General features: G+C 38.5%; 1 protein-coding gene across 4 annotated transcripts in view; it reads right to left on the bottom strand.

The window, feature by feature from the left end:
• NFIA (nuclear factor I A) overlaps nucleotides 1–17281 on the bottom strand; it is a 446003-nt gene that overhangs the window by 147822 nt on the left and 280900 nt on the right. For all 4 annotated transcript variants that reach the window (XM_061633238.1, XM_061633241.1, XM_061633237.1 and 1 more), the window contains one exon: nucleotides 12033–12107. In XM_061633238.1, the coding sequence (XP_061489222.1) occupies nucleotides 12033–12107 (75 nt within the window). The remainder of the gene's footprint in view (nucleotides 1–12032; nucleotides 12108–17281) is intronic.

Raw genomic sequence — 17281 nt, 5'->3', positions numbered from 1 at the left:
AAGGGTGGAGGGTACAAAGAGGTATATGATGAACTGAATATAATCATTAGGCAGGCAGTGATTATAATCTGCAGTGGATCCTACACGTTTTGAATTTGCAGCCAGCATATAAACTGGCAACAGTATTTCAAATACTGGGTTTAGTTTTGAGCATGTTTTTAAAAGAGCAGTTTTCTAGATTCTGTAGTTTCAGATACATTTGTAAGAATGAAACCAGTGTTCACAAAAGATTCCAGCAAGGGCTGAACATGCATAACTATTTGCACGTTCATTGTCTCTAGAGCTGACTTGGGTCAAAGAACCTGCCCCTTGTTTGATGATATGGATATTGGAGAAGCTCTTTTAATTATTCTCACATCATCCTGCTGGGAGGAAGGGAGGGATATAAATCAAATAATAAATAAATAAATAAAATCATTTCTAGAAGGAAGAGGGAGATCTCCTCCTCCTCTTCACTATTATTAATAGAAGAATGATATTTTTAAACTCTAGCTTCTTAAGCTAATTGGTAGTAAATGTAAGGAAGTTACAAAGACGACATACCATGGAACCACAATTATAGCCATGCATTCTCCAGTGCAAAGATTCCAGAGGAAAATGTTGTCCAGACTAAGAAATAACATTGAAATCTAGGGAGATACATCTAAATGTTTTGCATCGATTCCAATCCAATGAACAGCTCACCTGTATAAAGATTCCATCTGAAACTGATATCTGGGCTAAAATGAACACACAGTTAGGTGGCTTTACTGAAGAACTGTTTCTCCTTCAACCTCTCCTTTGATTGTTATGTGTAAAGCTTGTCTGACTGAATTAATGCTGCTTTGGGATCCAGTTTCAGCTGACTGGGTGGTCTGGTCACAAACCCTATATTCCCTATACACAAACCCTGCATGGGATACATTTCATACACTGGGAGTGCAGAATGCATTTGCCCGAGTCACCCCAGTCCAAAGGTTTCATTAATTAAACATTAATAAAACATACACTAGATTTGCCATTTTATAAATTAAAATCATCTATATATGCAAATAAAAATTAACAAAAATAGTTTAAATATTTATCTCATGTGGTGCAATGGTCAGTGTTGGATAAGTAAAAAAGAAGCCCCAGTTCAAGTCCCAGCCAAAAAGCATACTGAATAAACACTGGTCAATTGACCTACTTCCCAGGGTTGCTCTGAGGATCAGTATGTGAGTGGGATATCCCAAAGAGATTCACATGGAGTTAACTCTGTGACTTTTGATGGACTGCCTTCAAGTCGATCCCAACTTATGGTGACTCTATGAATAGGGTGTTCATGGTAAGTGGTATTCAGAGATGGTTTTACCATTGCCTTCCTCTGAGGCTGAGAGGCAGTGACTGGCCCAAGGTCACCCAGTGAGCTTCATGGCTATGTGGGGATTCGAACCCTGGTCTCCCAGGTCGTAGTCCAACACCTTAACCACTACACCACACTGGCTCTCCTGTGACTTTTAGACACCAGGAAAAGAAACCATTTTATTTATCTAGATGTATCAACTTGTGCCATGCTAGATTTAAGGATCTGCTTTTATTTCTATCATAATGTTTGGCTGAGTGATCATGCGAGAAAAATAGAGTTTTAGACTGGGTGATCCTGAGAGAGAAGGGGTTTGCAGGTGAGTGAGCTTGAGAGACAAAGAAGGGGAGGGGGGGAAGAGAGAGAGAGAGGTTTGAACTAGGGGACTGAGAGAGAGAGAGAGTCTGTGTACATATGACACTTTGTTCTAGACTCAATGGAGACTGCGTGTTTGCTTTTCGACATAGTCCACACACACACAATCTATTTTTTGCCCCTAAAAAGTGCTTCTTGAGAAACTGTTTTCATTCCAAAAATAAAAGCTCATTGCAGATTGATTCTTCATTTCACAACAGAAGAAAACAGACATAGGCAGTCCCAGCAATGGGAGGTGTATCTACACTTGCCCAATGATGTTGTGTGTGGCCATATACCAAGATCACAACCACAATTTCCTTTTTCATTCACCTGGTGCATGTTCAGGGAGGAAAAGGTGTGGATAACCTAATCAAGGGGAGGGTTTTCAAATGCACATCAAGTAACTACACTCACCCTTGTGGATGGCAGGATCTACAATCAATCTAGGTAGAAAGCAGCATGTTGAGGACAAGCATGAACAATTCCGGATGGAGAAAAACTACACTCCAGATGTGCCCATGGACTCAAAAGATATTGGAAACTCCTGTACTACTCTGCTGACCAACATTTCAGTAGTGCTATCTATTCCTGCTGAATCCCACTCACTACCAGCAGCCAGCCCTAAATACCCCTGGCCCTGGTGTGATGACACTTTAAAACAATTAGAATGTAATGCTTCAGCACCTGAGTCAATGGCAGTGGAAAGCTCATTTGTATCAACTGAAGCCAGAGCTCTTACAGCTAGCAGCTATGGAGATTGTAAAGACAATAGCCTGTATTTACATCAGTTTTGACATTGTTGTATTTACCTGATTTGAATGTGGGGAGTTGGCAAAACCACTATTTTTTGAAAATCTATATGCTCTGTGCTCCAATTAGGTGCTTCTTTAATCTCTTAACAACTATAAAGATTATCCAAAGATGGATTTGACTTCAGAAATAGATTATAAATAGATATATTGATCACGAAGCAGCAAAGTGATCCAGGGTTAAATGGGGATAAACCCAAGGAACAAGCATGTCTTTTAACTGGAAAGCCTTTTAATGAACTGATTAAGAAGCAGAAAAGATGTGGGAAATGTGGCTAAAATCTGTGGCTAGGCCTTTGTCTCCTATAGATTGTTGTGTTAGCTTTTGTAACAAAGCTTTGTTGAATATCATAGTTATGAAATGTATGATGTTCATTTTAACATTACTAGCACTACATGTTATTGACCAGCTAATTATGCTGAATTCCATTTATTATACAGCCACAAGAATGACTGTATACTATAGCCAGCATGGATTTTTCACATTCCGCAATGTTAAATGGAAAATACCCCCGCATGCCATTCTGATGCTTCCCATAAACTCATTTCAAAACAAAACCTTACAAAACTCAGAAACACTTGCTTAACAACCCTGTCAATATTCATGGCGATACACAAAACAGTCAGAGAGAATCGACAGTTCAAAGTCTAAAAAGAGAGAGAAAAACCTCAGAGCCCTTTTGGACTTTTTTCTGCCAGAGTTCTCATAATCTGTTGAAATTCATTAAAAATCAGCCATGTTCACAGAGTACCTGTAATCCTAATACTGACCTTGCCCCATACTCTGACCTTCATCTACTGCAGTTTAAAAGTTAAAAAAATGCCTGGTTGATTTTTAATTAATTTAAGAAATTTTGGCTGGAAGCCTATTATAACGCGGGGCATGCTCAGTAAGGACCAACTGTCAGTGTTCTAAAAGCCTCACAGCTGCTTGGCTTGGCTAATAAGAGGGCCACACCCACACCAGACTTGATTTCACTTGAGACAGTCATGGCTTCCCTCAAAGAATCCTGGGAAGTGTAGTTTGTGAAGGGTGCTGAGAGGAGGCTCCTATTCCCCTAAGAGAATGGTTATCAGTCAGCCATTCTGATTGAAGGTCTGTGAGAGGAACAGGGCATCTCCAAGCAACTCTCAGCACCCTTCACTAACTACACTTCCCAGGATTCTTTGAGAGAAGCCATGATAAATTCTTTTAAATTGTTTTTAAAAGATGTGTTTTTAAATTTGTATATTTGTTTTTAATGTTTTTAGTTATTGTAAACTGCCCAGAGAGCTTCGGCTATGGGGCGGTATATAAATACACTAAATAAATAGATAAATAAATAATGATTGTCCAAAGTATAATAGAGGCCTAGTGTGGATGTGGCCAGGGACAGCTTTGTTTTAAATTTGGGTGGGAGGTAGGGTTGCCAGGTTCAGGGCCTGAGACTGATCCTGTATCTTTAGGAGAAGAGAAAGTCAGCCAAGTGCCAGTGTTCTTGCAACATTGTAATGGGAAAAACCACAAGGTAGAATTCTCCCTTCCCCCTGCCCAACTCTGAAAGATACAGAAGACCTCTTGGTTCCCAGGCCCAGCCTGGTCAGTTTTACCTATCCTAATCATGATTGCATAGGAGTATATCCGATTCAACTCAATAATCATACAAATGATCAGACCTACCTTTTCCCTCCTTCCCCTTTCCTCTCCCTGCCTCCTCCCCTTCCCTCTTCCTTCTGCCTCCTCCCCTGTCCACTTCAGGCTTCCCTCTCCATGGTCAGTTTTACCTATCCTAAGCATGACTGCACAGGAGTAAATCCCACTGAACTCAATAAACATGCAAATGATCAATCCATTCTCAGCAAACTTGCGCAGGATCCCATTTCTTACCTCCCGGATTAAAAAGCAAGGAAATTCACTAATACGCAAAAAAACTTGTGGTTTAAGAATGTACCTATAGCCCACAGATATTTCTACCAAACTTTAAAAAGCAGGGAAATTGGGCAGCTATAGTGAATGCACCAGGGGAGCAGGAGACCTGACCTCCTCTCTGAGATATTGTAATGCCCTACACATTTGTCAAAATGCAAACACAATTTGGGTTGGTCTTTCACAGTCCAATCCACTTGCTGTGTAGCTTGGAAAAATTTGGTAACACTATAGCTGCCCAATTTCCCTGCTTTTTAAAGTTTGGTAGAAATATCTGTGGGCTATAGGTACATTCTTAAACCGCAAGGTTTTTTGCGTATTAGTGAATAAACATAGCTAACCACTAAGTTTATGGAGACTTTTTGTGCTGCTTTAATAGGTTATTGATTGAGAGCAAGGTTTGAGTGGGCTGCCATTGAATTGTGTAATGGCATACAAAAGGCAAGGTCACTGCAATGGTTGATTCTAAGCCTGCTGCCTAGATTGTATTATAATTCTTCTTCTTCTACTACTTCTTCTTCTTCTTTTGCTTCTGTCTTTTCATATCCAAACTTGAACTGTAGCATTTGGACAGTTGTGTTTTGCTATTGAATATGAACTTGGCTTCTTTAGTGTTTAATTTCATGCTGCTGATTTTTAACTGCTTCTCCTACAATATTGATTAGTAGAGGAAAAAACGCACAGGCTTGTACATGGAGAAACAGTGTAGCTGTGCTGCAATAGAATGTAAGAGATACAAACCCTTCAAAATACAGGCTGGTCAGTCATCTTTCATTCAACACTTCTACTTATACTAGAGGCTGTATTTGTATGAACAATCATGAACACCACTTAAATCCACCTGAAGTCAATGACAAGCGACAAGACTGTTTACATAATTTCAGCCAAAGTCTCCAATATGATGCAACAAGTGAACCCTTTCCACTAGTGGTTAGCTAGTTAAAAGGAGGGAAGGCACTTTATCACTGTTTTATATATTCTAAGCACATAAACAGGTTCTGAGGCTAAATTGTGGAGATCTCTGGCTATGCCTCAGTTTGTCATTTCCACCTAAAGGTGCTCTGGCACTCAGTTCTATTGAATGGTGACTAAATACTAGCAGCCATACTACATTTTCAGACTTTAGCTATTGAGAAAACTGCCGCTACCTTGGATCCAGGCTTCTGTTGCAACTGGCTGCATGATTCTAATCACACTGTACATGCAGGCCTGATTTACATGACATGGGAGGCCAAATCTTGCAGTGTGAATGTGAGGGCTCCCAAAGAGGAGCTTGTAGTTTCTTTGCTCCTCCCTGGTCTTTTTTACTTGCACACTGTGGTAAGCTTATTCTCCTTACAAACCATGAACTGTAGCCAAGAACAAAACTTGATTTGTAGTCTGGAGAAAGCTTAACCACGAGCCTGGGTTTGGATGACATGATAAGCCAAACCTTGACTTAACTCAGTCAAATGTGGTGAGGCAGCAAAAAAGACAGGGGAGGAGGAAAATGACTGCATGCTCCTTTTTGGCAGACTGCATTTCAGTGCGAAACTGGGAAGCCAAAATAATACTAAATTGTGCCCTACTGCCTGCTTACAACCATGGGAATCATTTTGGTTTTAGCTTCCACAGACACAGCCATGTTAACACTCTGTCTATACTAGTTCCCCAGCTGCATTACATTCTAAGCAGCAGGCTCATTTGGGGGGAGGGTAAGTGGGAGCATCAAGCATCTCAAGCAATAGAAAAGTGCCAGCTTCCATCCTGACCACTTTATAGTCCATTGGCACAGACTGGATCTGGCAGGTTCAACATTGTAATGGCAATATACCACCTGTTCACTGGAACCTCTTCTTTATAGTACTTTTCCCTTCCTCCCATCCTTCACTTCCGGCGTTAGTGCTACAGCCCTAAATCAGCAATGAGAGAACCTGCTGTCTTGCCTCACAAACATCTTCAGGTCTGAAGGTGATAAAAGAGGATGTTTGACCTCTCAAGGTGAATGTAGGGAGTCACGCTGTACATGAGAGATCGCTGCCTTCTTCATTGTTTTATTGCTTTTTAAGCAATAATGATTCATGTTGTGCAGTAGTCGAATTATTGCAAGTTTCAAACACTAGGGTGCCACCTTATGCCAATCTAAAACTTCTTACATTTCACTCTAGTTTCTTATTGCCAGGAACTTTACATACAAAACACCTGTTCGTGTGGCAGTGACAATAGATTCCTATTGTTTCTTTTTAACTGAAGCTTCTAGCCACAGACTGCACATCTAGACAGTCCAATGCCAGTAGGGATGGGTGAGAAATTTGATTCGGTTCACATTTCAAACCGAATCTATCAGATTTGCATTTCCGAAACAATACGAGAACTGAAACACAGATATACTTCGAAATTTGCACTTATTCAAATTTTGCAATGCAGTTCATCAACCATTTACAAAAATGCCTATGTTAGGGGAGTGTGCATAAAAAGTGACTATATGAGTGAAAATTACAAAAATGCATAATATGATGGGAAATTGCTTGCAAAAATGTCTACATTAGTCAAAACTGCCTCCAAAATTGTGTTTATTAAGAGAAAATCACACTAAAATGCTGGAGAATTTTCATGATGATTTTTTTAAAAAAATCGCAAATTGCTGCAAAAATGTGGAGAAATAAATTTAAGATTTGAAAAATGAGAGATGGAGAGAACTGAAATTGACAGATCTTTCCATCCCTGTTTGCCAGGCAGTAGTACTACAAGATTCACTTATTCCTGGATTTTCCAGTTGCCATAAAATCATATAATCGTAATATTTAGTTTACTATTTGAACAGACTACAAAGTAAAATATTGAGTATAGGTTTATTATATGCAGCAGTGAAATATAAGCTTATTAATTCTGTGTGTGTGTGTGTGTGCTGGAGAGGGAGAGGGAGAGGGAGAGAGGAATCCCTCTCTCAATACTTTAAAATCATTGCATGAACATGGGGAGCCAAGTGTGATCAGAAGGGGATATGGATCTCTCATGCACACAGAGATCTCCCTTTAGTTTCTTGGGACACTGATCAACATGTGTAATAAAATACGCATAGAGATTGGCACCTTCCATTGAAATGAATGTGTACTGGAGCAAAGGAAAATAGTTAAATCTGCCTCTCCCCAGGAATTACAAGTTTGTTTAGTTTATTACGGTCAAAGACCCAAAAGGTACACAGAGTTCATTAATAATACATCATCCATAGAAAAACAGTTCAGTCAATTAATATACATATACACATTTATTTACAAACTGTGTTGTGCTTCAATTAGTAAGCAACAGAAAACCTATTAGAATGGACTAACAGAGAGGTGTCATTTTATCTGTTTCACCCCAGTTCTAACAACCATCCATTTAAGGCAAACAATAGACTGTAGACGCACATTTTCCAGGTCTAAGTTCTGTTTTAACTACCTATGGCCTTGAATAAGCTTCTTCTTTAATTGTTTATATTCGTAGACCCACATGGACAAATTAAAAAGGATGAATTATTTCAAGCTTAATACAGCAATGAATTAATTACATAAATTTATAAAAACCAACCTTTTTCGTATGGACTGAGCTATATAAAGAAATTTTGCCACATGTAAAGTTATATTATTTATTTTATCGGACAAAAGATAGTGAGTTTTCCAGGTTATAGATCTACCTGGAAATCCTATAATAAATGGAAGAATGTGTTCTTTTCTTGCATCTGAATATAGCTCACAAACGAGAAGCACATGACTTATAGTTTCAGGTAAATACATCTTACAAACGCAAATTCGATTTTCCACCGGGATACCCTGAAAACGACCCGTCAAAATAGCAGAGGGTAAGCAATTAAATCTTGCACGAGTGAACAAAAATCTGTATTGCGCAAAATTTAATTTTTCTAAATATATGGCTTGGGAGGGAAAACGGAAGCTCAGACCCAAGTGAAATGAAGAACAGGAAGTTTTAGCTTTGGACATTAGAATTTGATGATCTTGATCTTTTAACCGTTGTCCAATTATGTGATTTACTGCCTTTGAATCTCCAGAAGCCAAAAGTTCTTTAGATAATCCTAGATATTTTAGTTTTTCATTTAAGATTTTGGACCAGAAGCTTTCATAAGGGTCCGCCCATAATAAGTGCTGGTACCCCTGAGAAGGGTCAGCAAATGCTATTCTGATCCAAAATCTAAAGGTCAACACCCATGCTGTACATTCTAATGAGGTAATGCCAGCTTCAAGGTGAAGACCAGCTGAGGAGGCACAACAGGGCAACTCAAATATGGCCCGCAAAAAGATCGAGAGTACTTGTTCCACTTTAGCGTTAAATTTTTTCACCCAAATGGGAATGCCATAAAGAAGATGCGGTATTATTTTGACATTTAATATTTTTAGGGCTGCCGGGATATAGCTGCCCCCTTTAGAATGAAAAAATCTAATGATGATTTTAGAAATATTTTGTGCTGTAGAAACAGCAGCACAAATATGGGGAGACCATGACAAAGAAGAACAGAAGGTTATACTGAGATATTTGAATTTTTTTACTTGTTCAATTTGTTGTCCTCTTACTTTCCAATTTTGTTTTCACTGTTTTTGCGAGAAAACCATTATTTTAGATTTTTGGAAATTAATACTAAGAAGATTTTTTTCACAATAAATCATAAAAATTCGCAGAAGATGTTTTAGGCCTATTTCCGAAAAAGACAACAAGGCAGTGTCATCAGCATAAAGCAAAACAGGACATCTTACTTCCGCAATTTTGGGAGAGTGTAAATTTTCTAAACAACACATGGCATGTAAGTCGTTAAGAAAAAGGTTGAATAATGTTGGTGCCAAAACACAACCTTGGCGCACTCCTATTGTTACTGGAATAGGACTGCTCAGGTTACCCTTTGGACCATAACGAACCCGAATCGACGTAGATTGATATAAACTGCTAATTAAAAATAAAAGACGCTTGTCGATTGAGGTTTTATTTAATTTGGTCCATAATAGATCTCTTGGTACTGAGTCAAAAGCCATTTTGAGATCCATAAAGGCTACAAAAAGACCCCTATTCATTCCACTCATGTATTTTTCCACTAGATGACTAAGTACTAAGCAGTGATCTAATGTAGATCTCTTTTTACAAAATCCTGCTTGTTCTAGACCCATAATGGATTCTTCCTCTATCCAAGCTTGTAATTTCACGTTCAAATAGCTCGCGTAGATCTTACCCACGACTGAGAGCAGGCTAATAGGCCTATAATTAGCAGGGTCATCCCTATCGCCTTTTTTAAAAATCGGGATAACCACTGCCTCTAGCCAGGTTGCTGGAATAATTCCCGATCTATTTATTTGAGTAAAAAGAGAGGAAAGCAACAGGGCCCACCAGTTTACGTTTGCTTTTAATATTTCTGGTAAGATTAAATCGATACCTGGGGCCTTACCATTTTTTAGGTTTTTTATCAGGCAAGCAACCTCTGATTGCTCAACCAGGGGCCATTCAGGTAAAGAATTTAAGCCAGATTGAGATAGGCACCAGATGGAGTTATAGCTGTTTTTTGCAAACAAAAGAGAAAAATGATGCTCCCACATAGCTGGAGATACAGTACATTGAGGGGAAGCAGTTGAACATAGGGCGTTTGTTACTAGGGCCCAAAAAAGTTTAGAGTCGTTATTTAATGAAGCGTTTATTAAGATCTTCCAGTTTTACCCCCCCCCCCAGGAATTACAAAGACCAAGGTACACAGTCTGGCACAGGCATTCAGAAAATGGCAGTAATACTTAACTGGAGCTAGATTAGAATTTCAGTTTAGTTTTTCACTGGAGATTAAAATCAACATAGCATTAACTTCCTGAGACCTAGTATAGCTATCATCAAAGCAAAGGCATGGCAGTGAGACAATGTCCACAATTCCTTAGACTGCTGGGATTATGTCATAGTAAAATTCAATCAAGGAACCTTTGATCAATGGAACAGGGTGGTGACAGGTACTCCTAATTCACTATTGTTAGTGAATATTGGCAAACTGGTAACAATCATACTGCAGCATGTCATTCAGACTAAGAACATTAACATTCTTTAAAGGTTAAACGCGGTGGCTTTAAAAGGCAGAGCTCCACACAATTCAGGCATCAAACTTCACAATCTACATACTATGGCAATATATAAAAGCACAAGAGCCATTATTGGGCTTCTGCTTGGAGGAAGGGCAGAATATCAACCAAATAAGAAATAAATAAAATTATTTTGAAAAGACCGGGCATGACCCTGTATTTGTAGATTATAAAACACGAGGTTGAATAAATAATCAGTACTATGCAATATAGATATTGAACATACATGTACAGAGGTGGTATAAATACAAAGTATATGCTATTGTGCATAAAAAGATGTATTTTTTAAAGTCTGGAAATTAGAACATTAATGTTCCAATTTCAGAAATGTAGAATCTGGCCCTGAAAATATTTGGAAGTCACAATGAAAATATTTGGAAGTCTGATATTATATACCAATGCTTCTTAAGCTGTGGGTCCTGACACACAGGCAGGCTTTGACTTGTTCCTGGGTGTGTTGCACAATGATTATTTGTTTTCCCTCCATTTCCAGGCCAAATGAATAAGAAGTAGCCATTTATGACATCTTCCACCAAACTTACCAATTCCAAAACACATTCTACACAGAAAACTATATTCAAAGTTATCCCAACTTTCTTTCTAATTTCACGGTTTCTCACAATTGGTCACCCAACTCCCTTTGCTTCAACCCATACCCATGCAAGTAGTTTTATTATACAACTTTATTGTGTTTCATGTAAACCGATAAGTGACCTTGCATAATATTATATAAATAAATAAATAGAGGCCGGCACAGTAGTAGCAGACACAAGACCCCCATCAGCAACTCCCATTCTACTTCCATCAACTAGAAATGCCAGGAGAGAGCATTCCAAATAGTTGCAGAAGGGTATAGATCTTGACGTTTCTGCTAGAGTGGCATTCCATGGGCATATAGTGTCCCTGGTAATGAAATGTCCACCAAGAAATGGCTGACTTGCTTCCTTCATAGGCTAAGCAAGATCCAGTAGCTCAGCCTCACTCCCTTGACTCAGAGGACATCAAGTGGAGCTGTTGCCTGGCAACTACTAGCAAGGGAAGACCTGCCTCTTTCATGGGCCAAGTAAGGGATTCCGTGTTCTTTCCATTCTGCCAGGCTTGGATATGATTTTAAGAGTCTTTTGTAAGCCACTTTGACAGCATCTTGGGATTATAAATCGTGATGAAAGTATTCTAAATAAATATATAGTGCTGATGGTCAGTGCTCTGCCAGAATCCAGTCCTTGACCAGATATTGCCACCAATGTAACATTACAAATTGTATATTTGTTTTCGAGGCTAGAGTCTCAATGAATGGTTTGCTTTTCCACTACAGCAATTTGTAGGAGAGCAGGTTTCAACCACCTTTTGTAAAATCAGGACCATATGCTACATACTAGGTGACATTTATTTTATCAGCCTAATTGGAAATACAACACAATTTATTGATGCAAGCATTGGCAAAGTGGAGAATGAACAATCAGATTCAGAAACCTTTTGCACAATAATCATGTGGTATGGAGAAATCAAAGAAAGAAATAAGTCAAAGTAAGATGCTCTAATATAACTAAAATTATACTTACTTTGTGAGACCCTTACTAACTCAGTCACACTGAAAACGCCCGATGTGACAAAACTGTCTTGGAAGCCCAAATGTCCTAAAAAACACAAGAAAATTATAGATGTGATTAGTTTTAAGTGTTAACAACAGTATTCTTAAATACTTTGGTACCTGTTTAGTGTGAAAGAAATTGAATATTTAATTTTCCACTTATCACTAATTGCTGTTTAGGTAGCAGATATATTGTTAGACTTTAGAAAAGTTAACATGACAGATTAATAGGGAGAATAGTATATATTAAAGAATCACAGCTGGAAATCTGAAACAAAAGAAGCCAATTTTAATAAAAAGTTACCTCAGATGACCCTAATGACTTAACAATTGAAACTAAAATACTGTACCTAGGAATCAGACAGAACAACTAAGTTCTTTAATCGTTTTAAACATTATTCTCTAAAGAAACATCTGATCAGGATTAGCTATTCATTCATTCAAACAAAACAAGATTTAAAGATGTACTGTTCCTTTCTGAGGTTACATTAGGGAAATCTTAAAATAGCAGCTGTTAAAAATTCTTGAAAATGAATGCCTTTAAATAAAAAGAAAAAACTCTTTAAAATGAGCTTTTCAAAACAGAAACCAAATCTTTGCATAAGAAAGCTTTAACTCTAATCCTCTGAAGTTCTTTAAGAGACAAGGTGTATGGTTGCTTGCTGGTTTCATTTGTGTAAGGGATATTTTATATCAAAATGTTATTACACTTCCCATGACAGTATTTCCCCTTTTCTATGAAAACACTTCTATCACCAAATGTTAATTTAGTCTTCTAGGTATAATCAATTACAAAACAAGAAGCCTTCAAACTGCAAATCAGGAAACAAGGAATTCTGCTGAACCAGATACTATGGTTCATACAGTACATATCAGGACTTCAGTTAGAGGTCTGTAGCTGATAGGCAAGCATGCCTTATTGCTTTTGAAATCAGGGTCAAAGAAATTTGAGGATAAAGGGATTAGTAAAAGTTGCTCTTGTGGACAGGGTAAGCGGCATACCTTTTAAAGATGTTCTAATTAAGATTACTGACTATAACACACACAAATATGTATTATTGGACTGTGATCTCGGAAGCCAGGGTTCGAACCCCCACACAGCCGTGAAGATCACTGGGTGACCTTGCGCCAGTCACTGCCTCTCAGCCTCAGGGGAAGGCAATGGTAAACCCCCTTTGAATACCGCTTACCATGAAAACCCTATTCATAGGGTCGCCATAAGTGAGAATCGACTTGAAGGCATCATCATCATCATCATCAATACAAAGTGTACATGTGCTCGGACATGCTAAACTCCTAAACATTCAGTTTCAATTATCTTATTTCCAAATTACAGAAAATATTCACTTCAGTTCTTGCATAATATATCCTCCCCCCCCAACATATGTGAACAATTTTATATTTATTTAGCTTGCAAGGTTTAATTGAACTAGAATGATTTATTTTGATTTATCAAAAATTGAAATAGCAGGTCCATTACTGTTAAAGTGTTTCAGTATCGATATAGCATTATTAGAAGCAGCCTTTGTATGTTCTTCATTCAGGCAATACATTTAAGCAGATTTTCCAATGAATAATGTAGGGCTGGAAGCACATTTCTTCAACCCACAGGCAGCAGCTAGAACCCAGCTGAATCTGCCAGCATTATTTTCATTTCTACTATCCAGGGTTGCAGAGTTTGAGCAGACACTAAAAGCCATGTGAAGGATCTGGACCTAATCATCCTATTAGCTAACACTTCCCCTAGGTAGGTACCCAGGTAATCCTTCATTCTGAGCTTCAAGTTCAGAAATAAAGTGCATTTGAAATAGACAAATTACTTCCCAGTCTTAAGGGCACAATCCAACTTGCATTTACGTCAGGCTGAGGTATTTGGATGCAGTGGATCTCCAGCCAGGCTATGCTGGCATAAGTCCCTCAGCCGGCTCAACCGAGACAGGCACAAGTGGAGCCGGCATAAGTCCCCAAAGGGTGTGTCGGGGGCGTGTCAGGGAGGGGCTGAAGCAAAGGGACTTAGGCCACATCCAACTCATGTTTGGAGCACTCCTGCTGGTCCCAATCCAGGCAAAAGTTATGCCGGTCAAAAGGTCAGTCTAAGAAAATAATTGCAATAGAAGTCAATGGAGAAGCCTTACTCCCCAGTAGGGGTATTTGGGAGAGCAGGCTTTTACTTTCTGGTCCCTGTGTACAGTTCCTGGTTGAGCCAGCATTCAGCCAACCCAGAGGCTCCTAAACTGGATGCATCAGAACTTTACGCCGGCTTCTCTTGCTACAGCACAACTTATGCCGGCTTTTGCTACCATCATTTGCTGACAGTTACTTTTTATATTACTTCAACATCACATTAATCTAACTGTGGCCACATTATTAGCCATTCAAATGAAGCATTCCCTTTCAAAATCACTACTAGGCCACTGGGCTCACATGCCCATATTGTCTGAAGCTTGCTTCCACATACAGCTTTAGAACAGTTGTTAAGAACCACCAGAACATTCTTTGAAGCATACAGGAGGAAACATTTAGACTATCTGGGATAAATCATGTTAGTACAATGGATGGGCACCTTTTTAAAGTCATGTAATACAATCCTAGGTTGTATCTTTCTTGTTGAAAAAGTGGCTGACAGAAAGAAGAGCCAGTATTTGACAACACAAATCAGCATAACCTTTTAACTGCAGCAGTCATGGATGACTGCCCTTTGACCTGAAGAGATTATGTGGGATTTCAATGACAACAGCTGGAAGTGAGCATGTGTGAATAGAGAACACAAGATCTTAGGCCTAATACAAAAGCCTGTACAGATCAGCGCACTGATTACAAATGGTTTCCTGGTCCAAGTTTAACAGAGTATAATAATGTAACTTTTGTTAACTCTTCACACCATCCAAAAATTAGAAGGAACATCTTCTCTCTAGTCTTCTCATAAATTTCACAAATCTATCTCTTAACTAAGATGCATCCAAACTCAGAGGAAGGCAATGGTAAACCACCTCTAAATACCTCTTACCACAAAAACCCTATGAACAGAGTACCCAAAATGCAACATGAGATAGTGCTGGATGATGAGACCCACAGCTCAGATGGCATTCAGCGACCTACTGGGGAAGAACAATGGACAAGCACGAGTAGCACTGTGACTAATGACACAAATGGATCAAAGCTGAAAGGAAGACCAGAGGCTGATATGCACAGATGCGAAAGGAGAGTCCAGAGTTGTATGATGTACACAATAGGAACATGGAATGTGAGAAGCATGAACCAGGGAATGGGACACTTTCAATCAGGCAACTACAAAATATTTTATCCAGGAAATGACAAATTAAGAAGAAACAGGGTTGCTTTAATAGTGAGAAGTGATGTAGCAAAAACAATTAAGAGTTATAATGCAAGGTCTGAGCGAGTTATATCACTGAGATTTAACAGGGAACCTATTGACATAACCATCATCCAAGTCTACACTCCAACCACAAACACAGAAGAAGAGGAATTGGAGAAATTTTACGCAGAAGTACAGGAGGAAATTGATCACACACCAAAATAAGATGTTCTGATAATCATGAGGGACTGAAATGCAAAACTAGGGGACAGAGAAGAACTAGAAATTGTAGGAAAATAGGTCTTACAGAAATGAAGCAGGAGAGAGACTTATTGAATTCTGTGAAGCTAATAATGTGTTTCTCGCAAACACATTTTTTGAGCAACTGAAAAGATGACTGTACACGTGGACATTACCAAATGATCAATATAGGAATCAAATTGATTATATAATTGGTAGCAGAAGATGGAGAAGTTCCATACTTTCTGCAAAAACAAGGCCAGGAGAAGACTGCGGTACAGATCATGAACTGGTCGTATCGAAAATCAGAGTAAAGCTAAAGAAGAACAACAAAGCAATCATAATGCCAAAATACAATTTAAATAACATCCCACAAGAATATAAAGATCAAATAAGGAATAGATTTGAGGCTTTAAACTTAGTTGATAGAGAACCAGAAGAACTATGGAATGAAGTCAGAGACATTATCAGGGAAGAATACAAAAAGACAATACCTCTAGTTAAAAAGAGAGAAAGACCTCAATGGATGATGAAACTCTTAAAATGGTTAAAGAAAGAAGGAAAGCAAAAGCAAAAGGAGATAGAAACACGGTCAGAACCCTAAATGCAACAATATAGCGACTAGTACGTAGGAACAAAGAGAACGATTACAATGTTATTATATAGAAATAGAAGAGAACAACAAAAAAGGTACAACAAGAACCCTATTCCAAAAGATTAGAGAAATTAAAGGGAAATTTAAACCAAGAGTGGAGTAGTAGAATAATCAACAGGGGAACACACTGACAAACCAAGATGAAATAAAAGGAAGATGGAAGCAATACACTGAAGAACTCTATAAAAGAGATGCAAGGATGACAGATTCATTCACGGAGGAACCATATGATGAAGAACCAGAAATTTTAGAATGTGAGGTGAAAGCTGCTCTTAAAATCACCAGGAACAGAAAACATACCAGTAGAGTTGCTACAAGTTGCTGAGACTGTATTGGTCCAAATTTTGACAAAAATTTGTCAACAAATATGAAAAACTAAACAGTGGCCCACAGACTGGAAGTGTTCAATATATATCCCAATTCCAAAGAAAGGGGATCCCAGGGAATGCAGTAATTATCAAGCTATTGTCTTAATATCCCATGCAAGTAAAGTAATGCTCAAGATTCTACAACAAAGGCTCTTACCATATATGGAGAAAGAAATACTAGATGTCCAAGCTGGATTTAGAAAAGGAAGAGGTACCAGAGATCGTATCGCAAACATACATTGAATAATGGAACGGAGCAAGGAATTGCAGAAGAAAATCACCCTGTGCTTTATAGATTATAGCAAAGCCTTTGATCGTGTAGATCATGAAAAACTATGGAATGCTTTAAAAGAAATTAGGGTGCCACAGCATCTGTCCTGATGTGCAACCTATACTCTGGACAAGAGGCTACTGTAAGGACAGAATATGGAGAAACAGACTGGTTTCCAATCAGAAACCGTGTGAGACAGAGGGGTATTTTATCACCCTATTTGTTTACTCTATATGCAGAACATATCATATAGAAAGCCGGATTGGACCAAGATAAGGAGGTGTGAAAATTGGAGGGAGAAATATCAATAATTTAAGATATGCAAGCAATACCATACTACTAAACGAAACCAGTAATGATTTGGAACGAA

The sequence above is a fragment of the Rhineura floridana genome, chromosome 6, assembly GCF_030035675.1.
Source record: "Rhineura floridana isolate rRhiFlo1 chromosome 6, rRhiFlo1.hap2, whole genome shotgun sequence".
Lineage (NCBI taxonomy): Eukaryota > Metazoa > Chordata > Lepidosauria > Squamata > Rhineuridae > Rhineura > Rhineura floridana.
This window is presented reverse-complemented; position numbering and strand designations above follow the sequence as displayed.